The following is a 21117-nucleotide window of genomic DNA, read 5'->3' as shown; positions in this document are numbered from 1 at the left end:
CATTCACCAGAAACACATAGCAATTCTCAATCTTTATGTATTCAAGAATATAACTTTAAATTACATGAGGCAAAGTAGACACAAACATAAAGAAAAATTAACAAATCCACAATTATGGGATTTTAAAACAATTCTCAGTGATTGACAACGCTATCAAATAAAAAGTAAATTAGAATAGGAAAGACTTGAACATCACTATACAAGGAAAGAACTGGACCTTAATATTTAGAGAATATACTTTCCTCTCAAGCATATTAGACACACACAGGCACTCATGCAAGTTTCAGCCAACACCAATGTATGAATATCATATAGAACATGTTAAAAATAACACCAAAAATATCCATGTTTGTAAATTTTAAAAACATATTCTTTATAATTCATGAGTCAAGAAATAAAGAGAATGAGAAAATGCTTTAGGAACTGAACAATGAAAATACCATGTATCACAGCTCAGGGAATGCTGCTAACTAGTAGAGAATAAAATTTAAACTTAGATACAACAATTACAAGAAACTTTTTTTTAAATTCTTAATGCACTAAGTACCTTATCTAAAAATCCAGAATGAAAACAATACAGATCGCAAATCCAAAGACTATGGAAAGAACGTGAAAAAGACAATAGCAGCAAATAAAATCAAAAGAGAGGATGAGTAAAGAAAAAGGCTAGTTCTTTCAAAAGATACATTTCTGGCAAGAGTGATCACATAAAAGAGAGAAAGCAAAACAGGACATGGCTATTGAAAAAATAAATTTTCAAGATGAACAAAAATGGTAACTTTAGAAAAAAGTATATCTTAGAAAAACTAAGTCGTCAAGAAAATTTAAAAAATCTAACTAGACTGAAAATCTAAGAGAAATTTGGGCAAAAATCTCCTCAGCTAGGTATGGAGAGAAAATTATTGGCTAAGACCTTTTATGCTTAGAAATGTAAAATTTCTAAGTACGAACAAACAAAATTCATTAATATATTTAAAAATGAATACCTCCCAAACAGGTAAGTTTACTTCAGAAATATATTAATAGTGAATATACTAAAATTATATATTAATATTAAATAAAAAATTGTTACTGTAAACTGATGTGATGCATTTAAACTTTCACTTCCATTCATGCATGCTAAAAAAAAATCACAAAACCTTAGAAGAGCCCATATTAAAATCAGAAACATCATAAAAATGCCTTTTACTACCCTTTTCAAGATTAAATGCTATTGCAGTAAACAAATGTAGCATTATTCCCACACACAGTCAATATAGTAAAAAAAAAAAAGTGGTTTTAGACCATTTACTCTCAGGTAAAGAGAGTTCACTAATTTACTCTTCACACTTCTTCCATTCAGAGGATATCATAAGGAACAAATTTGAATTGTGTAATTCGTTTAAATGAACCCAGAATGTTTTATTTTCCTGACGTGTGCCTCTTCTCTCAAGATTAAGAGGTGAAGCCTTTAGTGTTCTATGCTTGCTTAGGTAGTACTTTGATAGGTGTCTACGTGCTTTCACATTTGTCTTCACTTTGTCCCTGAGGTGACTTTCTGGTCAATACTTATCTGAAAGGACAGTTTCAATACTACGCAACTACGAGTCCTTCGAAGGCTGAAAAACGGAAGAAAATGGAGAAGGGAAAGATGGTGCATCCAAAGAATGACTCCCTCTCTTTCCTATTCTACCAGGGAACCTTCCACTTACCAAGTTCTCTCTTCCCCCTTGGCAATGCAAAACATCTTATTCTTAATACATTTTATGTACAAAATTCAAGGATAGATTAATCAGCCGAAGTTTAACGACTGGAATAAAAGTTACAAAACCGTCAATCTTCCTCGACGGGGAACTACGGCCCTGGCACTACCAACCAATCACAACCAGCTAGAGCCGAGAAGGCTGAGGGAACCAGATCAGAGAGGCACAAACCGGAGCGTTCCGCCTGCGCAGCGAGGGGCGAGACTGCAGTTCCGGGGTTTCGCGACGACGCGGCGCCCGACCAGTAGGAGCCGCCCTCGACCAGCGGGCTCAGAAGGCACGACGACTGCTCGCCTTCGCCACACCGCCACTGACCGACCACCCGACCGGCAGACATGGTGGAAGCGGATCGCCCGGGGAAGCTCTTCATTGGAGGACTCAACCTCGAAACTGACGAGAAATCCCTCGAGGCTACGTTTGGCAAGTATGGCCGCATTTCCGAGGTGCTGTTGATGAAAGATCGAGAAACCAACAAGTCCAGGGGCTTCGCCTTCATCACCTTCGAAAGTCCGGCAGACGCGAAGGCCGCCGTGAGAGACATGAACGGCAAGTCCCTGGATGGTAAGGCCATCAAGGTGGCCCAGGCCACCAAACCAGCTTTCGAGAGCGGCCGGCGGGGCCCACCCCTGTCCCGCAGCCGGGGCCGCTCGAGGGGCCTGCGCGGGGCCCGCGGCGGCGGTCCGCGGCGCCCCCCGTCCCGCGGAGGGCCTGCGGATGATGGCGGCTACGCGGGCGACTTCGACCTGCGGCCCTCCCGGGCCCCGCTACCCATGAAGCGCGGGCCGCCACCACCACGGAGGGCCGGCCCGCCCCCCAAGAGGGCCGCGCCGTCGGGCCCTGCGCGCAGCGGCAGCGGTGGTGGAATGCGCGGGCGGGCTCCGGCCGCGCGAGGTCGAGACGGCTATGAGGGCCCGCCGCGCCGAGATCCGCCGCCCCCGCGCCGGGATCCCTACCTGGGTTCCCGGGAGGGGGGCTACTCTCCCCGAGACGGCTACTCCAGCCGCGACTACTCGAGCGCCCGCGACGCCCGGGATTTTGCCCCCTCGCCCAGAGAGTATACCTACCGCGACTACGGCCACTCCAGCGCCCGGGATGAGTGTCCATCGAGAGGCTACGGCGACCGAGACGGCTACGGGGGGCGCGACCGCGACTACGCGGATCACCCTAGCGGAGGCTCCTACCGAGATCCCTTCGAGAGCTACGGGGACCCGCGCAGCGCCGCCCCCGCGCGTGGGCCCCCTCCATCTTATGGTGGCGGCGGCGGCCGCTATGAGGAGTACCGCGGCTGCTCGCCCGACGCCTATGGCGGCGGCCGCGACGGTTATGCTGGGGGCCGGAGCGAGCGCTACTCGGGGGGCCGCGACCGGGTAGGCAGAGCGGATCGCGGGCTGCCGCAGTCCGTGGAGAGGGGGTGTCCGCCCCCGCGCGAGTCTTACAGCCGGTCGGGCCGCAAGGTCCCCCGAGGCGGAGGCCGCCTGGGGAGCCGCTCGGAGAGAGGAGGAGGAGGAGGCCGGAGCAGATACTAAGACCAGCAGACCTTGGGACCAAAACCATGTTTCAAAGAAGTTCCAGAGAAGAGCCTGTTCTGTGGTAACTACCCAAGGACTAGTGCAAGGAAGAATTGTTTTTCACTTTTTAAAAGTTTCCTGTTAACTTCTCCATGATTATTTTTGTGTGTGTGCATTTGAGAGGAAAAGTTTAAACTCGTTTTGATTTCGTTCTGGAATTGTTAACGTTTCTTTCAACAAGCTCATTTAAAAGCATACGATTTGAACCTGCTTACTAGTCGTCTTATGTTTCCAAGTAGAAATTCTCCTAAAGGCTTTCTTCCTTCTAAATTTTCCTGATAAATGAGGCCGAAAGTTCTAAGATCTTTTACAAAGAAAATTTTACGAATTTTCCTAAGATGGAAAATTGGACCATTCTTTACATTCAACCCAACTAGATTGGAGCGTGGGGGTGGGGGTGGGGTTGAGTGGGAGCGACTGGTGTGTGCTGCTCCTGAGATTTCAAGGTGTCTTTCAAACTAAATCTCAGTGTTAACTTGTATTAAAAAGCAAACAACTGACAGCAACAACAGAAACCGCTTAGATCAGTATATATAAAGAAAGAAAGTTCTGTTCACAAGTAAGTCTTAAAAAAAAAAAAAGAAATTGCTGGGCATATTTTGCCTTTTTTCATACTTTGAAATCTGCAGAATTTCCTATTCTCTTGCTCCCCAAAATACCATTCTTGTGTTGAAGTAGGATGGAATACTGTATTAAAGATTTGGCCAGCCAACCACAAAGCTGCAAACCACCCCTCTTAAAATCAATACCATTCATTTTCACCACCAAATTATTAAGAAACAAATAGAAAATATACCGTTGGTGGATTTGGAAATCCAAATGGCTTCTATTCCTAACTGCGAGCTACTTGCCCTTTGGCTCTAGGAAGTTGGAGAATTGGGCTTCTCCCCACTAGGGGTGGAAGAATCAAAAGTAAGCATCATTAGAGCTCAGAAACTCAGAGAGCCCCTGAGAGCTTGGCATTTCAACATCTGAGGAACTCAGTCTAGTATGAGACACTTGGGTCTTCCTGTCCACAAAAGGCAAGGATATGAGTTGAGTGGTCCATACATTTTTGGTGGGGAGAAGGGCTTGAACACAGATTTTAGAGGCTTTCTCCAAAGTGGCTCACGAATGATATGAGAGTCTCCTTTGTTTTGCCTCAAGTGCAGGGTAAGAAACATTTGTTCCATTCAGCTCCTGTGGAATTTCTCTGTTTATCTGAAAGAAAGGTAATTGTACAGTCAAATGTCTGTAATGACCAAATGAAGAATCAGGTCAAAACATTAGGAGCCACGTTCAGTGTAATAATTGCTGGAGAAACAGATGAACACATGAACAACAACAAAAGTACTTACAGAGATCTGAATATAACATACATGATTCTAAAAGCATGATTTTTTGATTAAATAATAAAGTGAGTGAGTTAAAGGAAAGGCTGTGGTAGTGGCCCAGAAGATCAAAGGCAACTAATAGCTCAATAAAAAAAGATCCAGGAATTAATCTGGCAAAAATGTGTAAGACCTTTATGGAAAAAATGTTAATCTTTATTTAAGGACATAAAAGAAGTCTAAATAAATGGAGATTTATGCTATATCATGGTTGGGAAGACTTTATCATAACTGTTCTCAACCTTGCCGAATTAATTTGGAAAATCAATACAACTTCAAGTGAAATTACAACATGATTTTTTTCCCCACACAGCCCCTCCCCTCCTTCCCAGTATTTGTGTTGATCAGCGATGGAATACTAAATAAAAGGTTTGGCCAATCATCCACAAAACTGAAAAAAAAATGTAGCTCCCATTTACTACCAACAAATTATTAAGAAACAGATTTTTTAAAAAAACACTAATGGGAGACTAAACTAATCCTGAAACTTACATGGTTGAATAAAGAGAAAAGCAAAACAAGCAAAACAATTCTGAAAAAAAAATTAGAACTTACTCTATCAGATACCAAGACTTAATGGAAAGTTCTAGTAATTTAAGCTGTGTGACATCTTTGGACAAATATAAGACAGATCAGTAGACCAAAATAGCCTAGAACAGGCCAAGCTGTATGTGAAAATATATGATAGCTCTAAAAGTTGGTGAAAGGATGGACTTTTTAAAAATGGCTCTCTTTGCAAAAAGATAAAGTAAGGTTCTCTTAACAGCATACACAAAAATATACTGTAGATGGTTTGAAGATATAAATGTGATATGAAGAGGAAAAAACACTTGAAGAAATATGTCACACTGAGGTAGAGAGTTTCTTTAAGATAAAAAGCACAAACCTAGAAGGAAAATGTTGATACAGTTTTCCACATTAATATTTTTTGTAATAGTCACTGATAAAGTGAAATATTAAACCATAGATTGGAAGAATTGATTTGTGTTGAAATAATTTGGAAAAGAGTACTTAGAAAATGAAAAAAAAAAAAAGTGGGCAAAAGAACTTAACCTTTCTGATAGATGTGTAAATTGACACAATCACTTTGGAAATGATTTTGGCAATGCCTAGTACAGTTGGAGAATACATATCTACGACCCAGAAAATCTGCTTCAAGGAGAGGACCTAGAGAAATTTGCACATGTACACAAGGAGATATGTACAGGATTGGTTTTTACAACCCTTGAATGTTAAAAAGGTAGAAAGCCTACTGGAGAGGATCAACTGAGAGTTATTCTTACACTGAAGTTCAGTGTAGAAGCTAATGTGAATCAACCAGATCCACAAGAATCAACAGGTAAATATCAAAATATTTGTTGGGTGAAAAAGGCAAATTGCATAAATACAGGTACAGTAAAAGGAACAAGAGATTGGAGTGATGACATAAAAATGATACTTAGTGTGAGGAGGAAAGGATGGGATGAGGACTGAGCTTTAGGTGAATTGTAGTGTTTTATCTCTAAAAAGAGATGGATTTTAAGCAAAAATGGCAATGTTATCTTAATTTCTATAGTCTATGCATTGGCATCTCATTGTATAATTTCAAAATGCTTTATAATACAAATATTAGTATGAAAAGGAGAGCTTAGTAAGCACCAGAATATAATGACTACTTAAAAAAAAGTTAGCTAATGAATATTATTCTGAAACTGTCTTACTTGACAGTGGTCCTCTCTCCCAGCTTTGTTCTTTCTGTGTGGGTGATACCTTACTCTTTTTGATTCAATTTGTAGAACCTTCCTATACTAGATTGAGTTCATGGCCAGCTCATGGTAAATACAGGGTGGAACTTTTATAGCTAACCAAAACTTAGATGAAAATGCAGTTTTCCCTTTGATACTCTTTAAAGTATAATAGCAGTGAAAACCTTTTTTCTAGTTAACAGAATAGTTACTTCTAAAGAGCAATGTTACGTCTATTGAAACTGCTAATAAATAGCTTTTTAAAAAGTGAGATGCAAACATTAGGAAATAAAGACTTAGCCAGAATTTAAATGAGCTCAAGAGATCATAGATTACAAAGGCTGTGGGTTTCTCATGTATGTATATAATGTAACAGACACAATATTTCCTCAGTGGAAATTAATGTATTAAGACTATCTTTGTAGGAAAGTAAGCAAGAGAGCTAGTCAATTAAGATCTTGTTCATATCTCTTTCATGAGAGAGGGAGAGATGGGGGGAGCACATGAGTGCAGATCAGCTGTTTGGCAAGACTGATTCACTGGGTATAATTTAAGGAATGTGCATCTCATAACCAAAACTTTTATGTTCTCTGTCTTGAACTTGTCTCAGCCTGTTTCTGAGACCACCTTCTTCATATTCCTTCTGTCCAAAATGGTTCCAGAGGCATCCAAACTGTCCATGTGACAACCGACAGTATTGCTGAATATTTCCCTATCAGGTGAGGCCCGAACTCTTCCATCTCTAATTGCAACCTGAATCCTGGGATTTTAAAGCTCTGGAGGGATACTTGTTTCCTGTAGATAAATAGCTCCCCTTTACCACTTGCCTCAGGACAGGTAAGATGGAGAATTTTCTGGATGTAGTTTTGCAACCTGGGACCTCTCTAACATTCTCAACCTTAAGTTTATGTGAGGTCCATGCTGCCTCCCTTTTTAGCCTTTACCTTAAATATGTGATTATCCTCTTTGTACAGAGAAGTTTCCTCTTGGGGGATGGTTAAACTCTGTTTTCCTCTTTGGATCATTTCTCAAACTCAGCAAGTAGACTGTTGCTTTTGCTGTGTACACATGAAATCCAGTGGTGGTGGAAATCCTTTCAGAACCTCTGTGTTCTGTTTGCATTGATGTTATTTATGAAGTAATTTATCTCATAATGTAGCACATCTGAGAACTCTAAAGATGATTATGAGTCCAGATATTTTGTGGGTGACATTGAACATGAGTATCAAGTACAAAAGTAAATTAAAGGAGGTACAGAGCAATGATGACCATGTGGAATGTATTCCACCATCATATTTACAAACTCAAGAAGAATGAAGAAACTGAGGATGTGTTATAAGTTTTGGGGGAAGAAATTAGGAAAAAAATAGTATAGCTTCCCCATAATGTTTGGAGGCTCCTTATTACAGTAGAAGCGTACATTCTGGTCACAGTATGAGTCCTCATTCTGTTATTTGACTTGGGCAATTACCTTCTATAAATTTGACCTTTGGTCTTCTTCATATGCCAGTGCCGATAATCATAGAGTTTAAAATAAGGCATGTAAGCACACAGCATGGTGCCTGAAATGATTGGGGTTCATTAAGTGGTAGTGCCACAGCATGCTACACACAGCAATAGCAGTTTATCCTTGCCATTGACTAATAAAGCTGCTTATGTGTTAGAAGTCTTCAGGAAAGTTCAACTGGAGAGTTTTACTGTATTCACTCAACTTGAAATCTTAAAGATGTACTTGAGTCTTTATGCCCCAGTTTATATCCTGCTGCCTCTGCCTTCTTAACTTCTTGACAGCTAAGGTGACCAAGAACCTGCATCACCAGGCACAGTGTCCCATTCCTAACCAGTTTGGAGTGAGGCAGATACATGTTATTGTCAAGATGATTCCTTCAGGGAAGGGAGTCAGGAAGGGGAGGAAGATGAAATAGGTGAACAGGATTAAGAGGAACAAGCCTCCAGTTCTAAAATATTCTAAAATAATGTAACTTGCATCATGAGGTATACAGTCAAGAATATCATACTAATGTTATATTGGGACACACTGATCTTGCTAAGTCGCTTCAGCATGTCCGACTCTGACCCTATGGACTGTAACCTGCCAGGCTCCTCTGTCCATGGGATTCTCCAGGCAAGAATACTGGAGTGGGTAGCCATTTCCTTTTCCAGGGGATCTTTGTGACCCAGGGATCGAACTTGTGTCTCCTGCATGGCAGGCACATTTTTTGTCTGAGCCACCAGGGCAGCCCAAATCACTATGTAGTACCCCTGAAACTAGTGGCTCAGACGGAAAAGAATATCCCTGCTGTGCGGGAGACCCAGGTTGAATCCCTGGGTCAAGAAGATGCCCTGGAGAAGGAAATGGCAACCCACTCCAGAATTCCTGCCTGGAGAATTCCATGGACAGGAGCCTGGTAGCCTACAGCCCATGGGGTCGCAAAGAGACAAACATGACTGAGTGATTGAAACTAACATTGTACATCAAAATATTTCAGTTTTTAAAAAGAGAGGTTAAAGACCTTGAATTCCTTCAAATCCAGTAGGGTTTAGAATTATTACTTTCTGGCATAATTGACTTGGATTTTACCTCATAAATGAAGTAGCTAGTACAGTGCTAGCTCTTGTCGCTCATTGCTCATGGTTGGGATTTGAAGCAGTTGGGATCTTGATAATAAAATGTTATCAGCCTTGACCCCTGCTGGAGATTTTTGGCCCACCCAACTGCAAATGACTAGAGAAAGCAGAGACAGTAGAATATAAATAAAGACTGCAGAGGTGTTACTGTGACTAGCACCAGGTCTTAAGATATTACAGGGCTGGGGTGAAAGTCTTGGAACTGAAGCTGTATGACAGCAAACTAATGGCAGGATGTGCTACGTCAGTGTTTATGATTGGGGACTGTTAGCTCTTTTCTAACATTGTAACTGTAGAGGCAACTGTTGTCCAAGCTGTGTAGCTGATCAGGACTAAGTGCCTTAACCAGTTTTCATTGAACTTTTCATAAGGCTAGTTTTTTGTGGGAGGCCACTCTGCTAGGGATTTTGGACAAGATCATTCTTATGGTTTAGCTAAGAAATGAAAACACTGTGGTGAACAAAAGTAGATTATTATTAACCCTCAAAGAGATTTAATGTTCAAATGGGAAGATACACCTTGGTTAAAAAATGTAAAATTTTCCCAGCACCACTTATTAAAGAGACTATCTTTGCCCTATTGTATATTCTTGCCTCCTTTGTCAAAGATAAGGTGCCCATAGGTGTGTGAGTTTATCTCTGCGGTTTCTGTCTTGTTTCATTGGTCTATATTTCCATCTTTGTGCCTGTACCATACTGTCTTGATGACTCCAGCTTTGTAGTACAGTCTGAAGTAGGAAGATTGATTCCTCCAGCTCCATTCTTCTTTCTCAAGATTACTTTGGCTGTTTGGGGTCTTTTGTGTTTGCATACAAATTAAGAAATTTTGTTCTGGGTCTGTGAAAAATGCTATTTGTAATTTGGTAGGTATTACATTGAATATGTAGATTGCATTTGGCAGTATAGTCGTTTTCATAATGATTCTTCCAACCCAGGAATATGGAATATCTCTCTATCTGTTTATGTTGTCTTTGACTTCTTTCATCAGTGTCTTATACTTTACTGTATACAGCTCTTTTTTCTCCTTAGGTAGGTTTATTCCTAGGTATTGTCACAATAGTAAATGGTATTGATTTCTTCATTTCTGTTTCTGATTTTTCATTGTTAGTGCATAGGAATTCAAGTGATTTCTGTATATTTACATTGTATCCTGTGACCTTATTAAATTCACTGATTAGCTCTAGTAATTTTCTGATAGTATCTTTAGGGTTTTCTATGTATAGTAGCATGTTATCTGCAAATAGTGAGAATTTTATTTCTTCTTTTCCAATCTGGATCAGTTTAATTTCTTTTTCTTCTCTGACTGTCTTAACTAGGACTTCCAAAACTATGTTGAATAATGGTGAGATTGGGTACCCTTGTTTTGTTCCTTATCTTTGAGGGACTGCTTTTAGTTTTTCACCATTGAGATTAGTGTTTGCTGTGGATTTGTTGTATATGACCTTTATTATGTTGAGGTAGGTTCCTTTTCTGCCCATTTTTGAAGAGTTTTTACTGGACAGGTGGTGTGTAAAAGAATGAAATTAGAATGCTTCCTGACACTGTACACAAAGATAAACTGAAAATGGATTAGGGACCTAAATGAAAGACCAGAAACAATAAAACTCTTAGAGAAAAACATAGAACACTGTATGACATAAATCACAGCAAGACTTTCTATGACCCACCTTGTAGAGTAATGGAAATAAAAAGTAAGCAAGTGGGACCTAATTAAATTTAAAAGCTTTTGGATAGCAAAGGAAGCTATAAACAAGGTGAAAAGACAGCCCTCAAAATGGGAGAAAATAATAGCAAATGAAACAACTGACAAAGGATTAATTTCCAAAATATACAAGGAGCTCATAAAACTCAATATGGGAAAAAGAAAACAGCCCAATCAAAAGTAGGCAAAAGACCTAAACAGACATTTCTCCAAAGAAGATATACGAATGTCTAATAAGCACAGGAAAAATATTCAGCATTGCTCATTATTAGAGAAATGCAGATCAAAACTATAATGAGATATCACCTCACATCAATTAGAATGGCCATCATCAAAAATCCATAAGCAATAAATGCTGGAGAGAGTGTGGAGAAAAGGGAATTCTTTTACACTGTTGGTGGGAATGTAAACTGATGCAGCAGCTATGGAAGGCAGTATGGAGATTCCTCAAAAAACTGGAAGTAGAACTAACATGACCCAGCAGTCCCACTACCTGCCATATATCCTGAGGAAACCAAAATTGAAAAAGGTACATGTACCCAAATGTTCGTTGCAGCACTGTTTACAATAGCTAGGACATGGAAGCAACCTAGATGTCCACCATCAGATGAATGGCTAAAGTAACTGTGGTACATATATAGAATGGAGTATTACTCAGCTATAAAAAGGAACTTGTTTGAGTCAGTTCTAATGAGGTGGATGAACCTGGAGCTTATTATACAGAGTGAAGTAAGTCAGAAAGAGAAAAATACTGTATATTAACACACATATGTGGAATCTAGAAAGATGATACTGATGAACCTATTTACAGGGCAGCAATGGAGACAGACAGAACAGACTTATGGACAAGGGCTGGGTGGAAGAAGAGGGTGGGATGGATAGGGTAACATGAAAGCATATACACTACCATGTATAAAATAGATAACCAATGGAAATGTGCTGTATTATTCAGGGAACTCAAACGGGGGCTCTGTAACAACCTAGAGGGGGTAGGAAGGGGAGGGAGGTTGAAAAGGAAGGGGACACATGTATACCTATAGCTGACTCGTTGATTATGGCAGAAGCTGTGAAGTAATTTTCCTTCAACTAAGTTTGGAAAAAAATGTAAAATTTTAACTGCAATAAGTATTATGAAAGAACTGTATAATGCTACTAGATGCAGTATTTAATAAAGTTCAGTGTAGTATGGGACATCAGAGAATACACCCTTAAAGAAGTGATGATTGAATTAAGATGTGACAGATGAGTAAGAACTAAATTGCTTTGAAAATTAAGCGAGACAATATATTAAAGCATGTAGCAGGTAGTAAGCTCTTAGTAAATAGAGGCTGTGGTTTTCTTATTGCTATTCTTTTTTAAATTGAAGTACAGTTGATTTGCAATGTTGTGTTCATTTCTGCTATACAGCAAAGTGATTCAATTACATATGTACCCATTCTTTTTTTTTTCCTTTTCTTTCTTTCTTTATTTTTTTAATTTTATTTTTAAACTTTACAAATTGTATTAGTTTTGCCAAATATCAAAATGAATCCGCCACAGGTATACATGTGTTCCCCATCCTGAACCCTCCTCCCTCCTCCCTCCCCATACCATCCCTCTGGGTCGTCCCGGTGCACTAGCCCCAAGCATCCAGTATCGTGCATCAAACCTGGACTGGCAACTCGTTTCATACATGATATTATACATGTTTCAATGCCATTCTCCCAAATCTTCCCACCCTCTCCCTCTGCAACAGAGTCCATAAGACTGTTCTATACATCAGTGTCTCTTTTGCTGTCTCGTACACAGGGTTATTGTTAGCATCTTTCTAAATTCCACCATTCTTTTTCATACTCTTTTCCATTGTGCTTTAATCACAGGACATTGAATATAGTTCCCTGTCCTTTACAGTTTGACCTTGTTTATCCATTCAGTTTGCATCTGCTAATTTGTTTTCATCTGCTAATTCCAAACTCCCCCTCCACCTCTTCACCGCCTACCCTCACCCTTGGCAACCACCAGTCTGTTCCCTATGTCTGTGAGTCTTTTTCTCTTTGGTAGACAAGTTCATTTGTGAGATAGCTTAGATTCCACATGTAAATGATATCATATGATATTTGTCTTTTTCTTTCTGACTTACTTCACTTAGTATGATAATCTCTAGGTTCATCCATGTTGCTGCCGAAGGCATTATTTTATTCTTTTTTATGGCTGAGTAATATTCCATTGTATGTATGTAGCACATCTTTATCCATTCATCTCTTAGTGGACACTTAGGTTTTTCTGTACCTTGGCTATTGTGAATAGTACTGCTTTGAACATAGGTATGCATGTATTTATTTTTTGAATTATAGTTCTGTCCAGAAATATGCCCAGGAATAGGATCATAAGGTACCTCTAGTTTTTTGAGGAACCTCCATACCATTTCCCATAGTGGCTATACCAATTTACTTTCCCACCTGCAGTGTAGCAGGGTTCTCTTTTCTTCAGATTCTTCCCAGCATTTTCTATTTGTAGACTTTTTAATGATGGCTATTCTGACTGGTGTGAGGTGGTACTCATTCTAATTTTGATTTGTATTTTGCTAATAATTATATTGCTATTTTTTGACATCAGGGTAGTTTTGCTGAAGTTTAAGCTGTACAGATGAGTGAAGGTACACAGATGAATCACTGATACACTAACTTAAGAAGGCATGCATATCTTAAGGTTGATTAATAGCGGAGCAGAAATGAGGAATACCAAGATGTGAATCACAAATAAGAAAGATAGGAAATTATGAGATAAGTTTGAACTCAAACACATAAGAAAAAAAAATTAACAAGTAAAATGTAGAAACTGGGAGATGGACATAGATTGTCTGGATTAATACCCTGAAATGAACTGCATATGCCCTGATTGTTGTTTAGTTGCTCACTGGTGTCCAACTCTTTGCACCCTCATGGACTATAGCCCGCTAGAGTCCATGTGTGCATGGAATTGTCCAGTCAAGAATACTGGAGTGGGTTGCCATTTCCTTCTCCATGGGGATCTTCTCTACACAGGATCAAATCCACGTCTGCTGCACTGGCAGGCAGATTCTTTACCTTTGAGCCACCAGGGAAGCGCCCTTTAAAATCCCAGAATCACCTTCAACAAAGAAAGTCACTCTTATTAAAAGTATCAAGACTAGTTAAATATGAGATGAACCAGATGCTATCTTTATCCCTAAGGCATTCACAGTCTAATATGGTTAACAGGATGTCCTGAATCAAACTACCTAGACTGCAAAAGAGAGAAGTGCTATGAGATGGACATAGGCAATGTGCTAAGAGAACAAATAAATTCTGATTCAGTTCAGTTCACTTCAGTTGCTCAGTCGTGTCTGACTCTTTGTGACCCCATGGACTGCAGCATGCCAGGCCACCCTGTCCATCACCAACTCCCAGAGTTTACTCAAACTCATGTCCGTTGAGTTGGTGATGCCATCCAACCATCTTGTCCTCTGTCGTCTCCTCCTCCTCCTGCCCCCAATCTCTCCCAGCATCATGGTCTTTTCAAATGAGTCAGTTTTTTGCATCAGATGGCCAAAGTATTGGAGTTTCAGCTTCCGCATCAGTCTTCCAATGAATATTCAGGACTGATTTCCTTTAGGATGGACTGGTTGGATCTCCTTGCAGTCCAAGGGACTCTCAAGAATCTTCTCCAACGCTACAGTTCAAAAGCATCAATTCTTTAGCACTCAGCTTTCTTTATAGTCCAACTCTCATGTCCATACATGACTACTGGAAAAATCATAGCTTTGACTAGATGGACCTTTGTTGGTAATGTCTCTGCTTTTCAATATGCTGTCTAGGTTGGTCATAACTTTTCTTCCAGGGAGCAAGCATCTTTTAATTTCATGGCTGCAGTCAGCATCTGCAGTGTTTTTGGAGCCCAAAAAAGTAGTCTGTCACTGTTTACACTGTTTCCTTTTCTATTTGCATGAAGTGATGGGACCAGATGCCATGATCTTAGTTTTCTGAATGTTGAGCTTTAAGCCAACTTTTTCACTCTCCTCTTTCACTTTCATCAAGAGGCTCTTTAGTTGTTCTTGGCTTTCTGCCATAAGATGATGTCGTCTGCATACCTGAGGTTATTGGTACATCTCTCAGCAATCTAGATTCCAGCCTGTGCTTCATCCAGCTCAGTGCTTCTCATGATGTACTCTGTATAGAAGTTAAATAAGCAGGGTGACAATATACAGCCTTGACGTACTCCTTTCCTGATTTGGAACCAGTCTGTTGTTCCAAGTCCAGTTCTAACTATTGCTTCCTGTCATGCATACAGATTTCTGAAGAGGCAGGTCAGGCGGTCTGGTATTCCCGTCTCTTGAAGAATTTTCCAGTTTGTTACGGTCCATATAGTCAAAGGCTTTGGCATAGTCAATAAAGCAGAAATAGATGTTTTTCTGAAACTCTCTGGCTTTTTTGAGGATCCAGTGGATTTGGCAATTTGAGCTCTGGTTCCTCTGCCTTTTTAAAACCAGCTTGAACATCTGGAAGTTCATGGTTCACGTACTGTTGAAGTGTGGCTTGGAGAATTTTGAGCATTTACTAGCATGTGAGATGAGTGCAATTGTACGGTAGATTGAGCATTCTTTGGCATTGCCTTTCTTTGGGATTGGAATGAAAACTGACCTTTTCCAGTCCTGTGGCCACTGCTGAGTTTTCCAAATTTCCCTGGTTTATTGAGTGCAGCACTTTGACAGCATCATCTTTTAGACTGGAAATAGCTCAACTAGAATTCAGTCATCTCCACTAGCTTTGTTCGTAGTGATGCTTCCTAAGGCCCAGTTGACTTCACATTCCAGGATGTCTGGCTCTAGGTGAGTGATCACACCATTGTGGTTATCTGGGTCATGAAGATCTTGTTTGTATAATTCTTCTGTGTATTCTTGCCACCTCTTCTTAATATCTTCTGCTTCTGTTAGGTCCATACCATTTCTGTCCTTTATTGTGCCCATCTTTACATAAAATGTTCCCTTGGTATCTCTGTTGTTCTTGAAGAAGTCTCTAGTCTTTCCCATTCTACTGTTTATTTCTTTGCATTGATCACTGAGGACAGCTTTCTTATCTCTCCTTGTTATTTTTTGGAACTCTGCATTCAAATGAGAATATCTTTCCTTTTCTCCTTTGCCTTTAGCTTCCCTTCTTTCTTCATCTATTTGTAAGGCCTCCTCAGACAACCATTTTGCGTTTTTTCATTTCTTTTCCTCGAGTATGGTCTTGATCCCTGCCTCCTGTACAATGTCATGAACCTCCGTCCATAGTTTTTCAGTCACTCTGTCTATCAGATGTAATCCCTTGAATCTATTTGTCACTTCCACTGTATAATCGTAAGGGATTTGATTTACAACATACCTGAATGGTGTAATGGTTTTCCCTACTTTCTTCAATTTAAGTCTGAATTTGGCAATAAGGAGTTTATGGTCTGTGCCAGAATCAGCTCCAGGTCGTCTTTTTGCTGACTATAGAAGTTCTCCATCTTTGGCTGCATAGAATATAATCAATCTAATTTAGGTATTGACCATCTGGTGATGTCCATGTGTAGAGTCTTCTCTTGTGTTGTTGGAAGAGGGTGTTTGCTATGACCAGTGCGTTCTCTTGGCAAAACTCTGTTAGCCTTTGCTCTGCTTCATTCTGTACTCCAAGGCTAAATTTGCCTGTTACTCCAGGTATTTCTTGACTTCCTGCTTTTGCATTCCAGTCCCCTGTAATGAAAAGGACATCTTTTTTGGGTGTTAATTCTAGAAGGTCTTGTAGGTCTTCATAGAACTGTTCTGCTTCTAAAGCATTACTGGTCAATGCATAGACTTGGATTATTGTGATACTGAATGGTTTGCCTTGGAAACGAACAGAGATCATTCTGTCATTTTTGAGATTGCATCCAAGTACTGAATTTCGGACTCTTTTGTTGACTGTGATGGCTACTTCATTTCTTGTAAAGGATTCTTGCCCGCAGTAGTAGATATAATGGTCATCTGAGTTAAATTCACTGTTTCCAGTCCATTTTAGTTCGCTAATTCCTAAAATGTCGACATTCACTCTTGCCATCTCCTGTTTGACCACCTTCAATTTGCCTTGATTCATGGACCTAAGATTCCAGGTTCCTATGCAGTATTGCTATTCACAGCATTGGACTTTACTTCCATCACTGTCACATCCACGGGATGTTGTTTTTGCTTTGGCTCTGTCTCTTCACTCTTTCTGTGGTTATTTCTCCAATAATCTCCAGTAGCATACTGGGCACCTACCGACCTGGGGAATTCATCTTTCAGTGTCCTATCTTTTTGCCTTTTCATACTGTTCATGGGGTTCTCAAGGCAAGAATACTGAAGAATTCTGATTAGAGGAAGTCTTTCCAGAGGAGATGAATTTCAAAGTTTTCCTTGAAACAAAAAAGGTCGTCTTTAGCATATATATGTTACCCACTTTAAACAGGGCTAGGTCCATTTGTTTTCTATTACTGAATTTTAGAATTTTCCTCCTCTTTGATTTTCTCCATCTCTGCTAATTTACATGAGGCTTACTCTATTGCCAGTTGGCAGCCACTGAAACTTCTAAAGACAGGAGTAGTGATCTGAGCCGCTCTTACTATTATATCCATGGCATCTGAAAGATGGATTATAGATAAAGGTCAGAAGCAGGATGCTATCCTGTACATGATTTTATATACTTAGAATTGCCCTAGTGGGCAATTAAGAAGGAGAAAAGGATTTTCCTAGGGCAAAGTGTTTTCTGACTCTGAACACAGGTTAACCCATAAAGACAGTCCTCTAGGTGGCACCAGAAGCTTAAGGATTGTGGCCTCATGTTTCCTTCCTTGTAGCTGCCTGAAGCTCCAGGGCCAATGACTTTAGGGCTAGGTGATGTCTTTTCTTCTGGATAAGATGAAAGTAAAATAGAGGCAATTGAAAATCTTTATCTAATCAGATTATGAGGATTATATATAGTTGGAAAGACCAGAAGTATATACAAGTATACAGATTTGTAGGAACAAATGAATAATTCAGTAAGTGATACTGATTCAGTTGGCTAAGGACTTTTGGGAAAAAAATTTATGTATACTATTATTATACTCCAGTAATTCCCTGGTGGCTTAGACAGTAAAGTGTCTGCCTACAATGCGGGAGACCTGGGTTCAATCCCTGGGTTGGGAAGATCTCCTGGAGAAGGAAATGGCAACCTACTCCAGTATTCCTGCCTGGAAGATCCCGTGGATGGAGAAGCCTGGTAGGCTACAGTCCATGGGGTCACAAAGAGTCAGACATGACTGAGCGACTTGACTTTACTATTATACTCCAAAATAAGTTCCAGGTGAATTAACTCCTTTTTTTCTTTAGGTAAATTTTTTCTTAAAATTTTTAAAATTGTGATAAAATACACATAAAGTTTACCATCTTGACCATTTTCAAGTGTACAGTTAAGTGGTATTAAGTGCATTCACACAGATGTGTTGCCATCATTATCATCCACAGACCTTTCTTCATCTTGTTAAATGGTGGATTAACTTTTTCAGTATAAAAAATAGAAACTTCAAAAAGCTTAGGAAAAATATGTGTGTTTTTATAGCATCTTGGGGAGAATTTTTTTTTCGGCCCCAAAGCAGAGGTATCAAAAGTTAATATATTTATTCATTTGATTGCATAAAGATGAACACTTTCCATTTAAATAAATAACTTTATTGGTTTATCATATATATTCATACATACGTATATTCCTTCTGTTGGCAGAGTTCAGTAAGTAAGACTGTTTCCTTGCTGGTTGTCAGCCAGAGGCTGCTCTCAGTTCCATGAGGCCACCTGCGGTTCCTTTCCACATGACCTTCTCACCCTCTTAAACATGGCAGCTTCTTTCTTCAAAACTTGAAAAAGAGTCCCTAGGTCTGCTAATGCAGACTATTACATAACAACAAAACATTAGTCTTATATAACATCTATGTAGAATCTCTGTACATCGATATAGGTCCATGTATATAGGTATATATATATACACACACACCTGCATGTAATCATGGAGACCCCATATTCCAATCCATAATCATGGACTTCCATCTCATCATCTTTGCCGTATCAGTTCAGTTCAGTCACTCAGTAGTGTCTAACTCTTTGTGGCCCCACATGCCAGGTCTCCCTGTCCATCACCAACTTCCGGAGTTCACTCAGACTCACGTCCATTGAGTCAGTGATGCCATCAAACCATCTCATCCTCTGTTGTCCCCTTCTCCTCCTGCCCTCAATCTTTCCCAGCATCAGGGTCTTTTCAAATGAGTCAGCTCTCCGCATCAGGTAGCCACAGTATTGGAGTTTCAGCTTCAACATCAGTCCCTCCAGTGAACACCCGGGACTGATTTCCTTTAGGATGGATCGGTTGGATCTCCTTGCAGTCCAAGGGACTCTCAAGAGTCTTCTCCAATACCACAGTTCAAAAGCATCAATTCTTCGGTGCTCAGTCTTTATAGTCGAACTCTCACATCCATACATGACCACTGAAAAAACCATAGCCTTGACTAGATGGACCTTTGTTGGCAAAGTAATGTCTCTGCTTTTGAATATGCTGTCTTGGTTTGTCATAACTTTGCTTCCCAGGAGCAAGTGTCTCTTAATTTCATGGCTGCAATCACCATCTGCAGCGATTTTGGAGCCCAGAAAAACCTTGCCTTATAATGTAACATAATACAGGGAGTACCCCTACCATGTATGTTTATCAGATGGAGAAAACATGCAATATGAGTTTTAAGAAGATACAAAAAAAATTGGATGAGAATAGGAATTTTGTGGGGCTTTGTTAAATAATATATTGACTACAATTGTATTTTATTCTTAAATTTAAAGTCTAAATTCTTCTTGGAAATTATTGCTGAATAGAAAGTATACAGACTTTTAAGAGGTTTTATGTACTTAGGATAATATCAGAATATTGGTAGAGATTATCAATCATTTAGTTTGTTTAGCTTAATATTGTTCAAAAATAAAGGATTGACCGAGGTTAAGATAATTTTGATCTATATAATCTCTAAATTTCCTTTCTGACTCTAATGATAGTAACAGAAATAACTCATATTTTTGAATGATTCCTCTGAGTAAGCATTGAGATAGATAATTCACCTCATTTAGTCTTCACAGTGGGGCTTCCCTGGTATCTTAGCTGATACAGAATTCACCCGCAATGCAGCAGACCCCGGTTTGATTCCTGGGTCGGGAAGATCTCCTGGAGAAGGGACAGGCTACCCACTGCAGTACTCTTGGGCTTCCCTGATGGCTTAGATGGTAAAGAATCTGCTTGCAATGTGGGAGACCTGAGTTCCATCCCTGGGTTGGGAAGATTACCCTGGAGAAGGGAAAAGCTACCCACTCCACTACTCTTGCCTGGAGAATCCCTATGGACAGAGGAGCTTAGTGTGTTGCAGTCCATCAGGTCACAACGAGTTGGACAGAGCGAGTAAGCAGAGCACAACAGCACAGTCTTTACAGTGACCCTATGAATTAGATGCCTTTTTGATACCCATATTGCAGATGAGAAAACTGAGGCCTAGAGAAGGTAAGTAATTTGTCTAAGGTTACAGAGATAGAAATTTAGTATCGTAGTAATTTTATCCAATTAAGTGGCCTCTAGAAGCCCAAAGTTATACTGCCTAAAAAAAATCACCTGTGCCAGTCTGGCAATGCATAAGAGCCAGATCTCCATGATGTCAATCCAAGTGACTCAATTAAAAAAAAAAATGCTAAATGAGGACTGTTCTTCCCCTATTTAATAACCATGTTTCAGAACTACAGGAAATGCTTATTGAGAAATAATATTAAAAATTATGTAGATTACTTAACAAAGATGAAGCTCTACACAATCCCTAGTATCTTTTCATAACTCACACTTCATCTTTGGAAAAGATAGAAGGATAACAGAGAGAGACATATTGGGGGCTCTTGTGGTATTCTGGCTTCTGCCTGTTTTTGATTACTTTTATCATTAACTTCTTTACAATTAGCATTTTACCCCTCAATCACGTTCAGTCTTGGTTCTGAATTAAGAAATCTCACAATAAATCTTGAATTGTAATTGGTTATGTATGTTTTTAAAAAATCCTATAGTGACTTGGTATCAAATGCAGAGTTAAGCTCAACTTGGTCAGACTCTTGGGGGACATACTACTTTCATATTGACCAATTTCTGGTGGCAGTTGTCTGGATGTAATTTGAGATAAATCCTTGGTATGATTCCTTAATCATTCCCTCACTTGAATTCTCCAACTGCCTCAGAGGCAGCAACTCATTGACTCTTATCTGTCTTGAGATTATAAACTCATAAATGTCTTAATTTTTCCATTACATTATAGTACCATCTGTTTTTCCAATAGCAACGTCAAGACACATAATAGGATTCTGTTG

General features: G+C 39.8%; 2 protein-coding genes and 1 long non-coding RNA gene across 4 annotated transcripts in view; 2 read left to right on the top strand and 1 right to left on the bottom strand.

Annotated features, from left to right (window-relative positions):
- Positions 1 to 1942: 1942 nt before the first annotated feature.
- On the top strand, positions 1943 to 3505 carry RBMXL2 (RBMX like 2). The gene is given in 1 exon segment (NM_001046610.1): positions 1943 to 3505. A coding segment is annotated over 1 exon segment (1191 nt). The 5' UTR covers positions 1943 to 2077; the 3' UTR covers positions 3269 to 3505.
- Positions 3506 to 4339: 834 nt separating this feature from the next.
- On the bottom strand, positions 4340 to 7511 carry LOC112441630 (uncharacterized). The gene is made up of 2 exons (XR_003029475.2): positions 7349 to 7511; positions 4340 to 4510 (listed from the first exon to the last, which is right to left on the bottom strand). It is a non-coding gene; the product is annotated as an uncharacterized lncRNA (long non-coding RNA).
- SYT9 (synaptotagmin 9) overlaps positions 4504 to 21117 on the top strand; it is a 381537-nt gene continuing 364923 nt past the window's right edge. The window contains exons 1-2 of one of the 2 annotated variants that reach the window (XM_059875115.1): positions 4504 to 6019; positions 7015 to 7123. The gene's annotated coding sequence lies outside the window, so the exon portion shown is untranslated. The remainder of the gene's footprint in view (positions 6020 to 7014; positions 7124 to 21117) is intronic. The other variant, XM_059875116.1, reaches the window with a different exon arrangement.

The sequence above is a fragment of the Bos taurus genome, chromosome 15 (assembly GCF_002263795.3).
Source record: "Bos taurus isolate L1 Dominette 01449 registration number 42190680 breed Hereford chromosome 15, ARS-UCD2.0, whole genome shotgun sequence".
Taxonomy (NCBI): Eukaryota; Metazoa; Chordata; class Mammalia; order Artiodactyla; family Bovidae; genus Bos; species Bos taurus.
The sequence above is the reverse complement of the archived record's forward strand: the minus strand, read 5'-3'. Positions and strand labels throughout refer to the sequence as shown.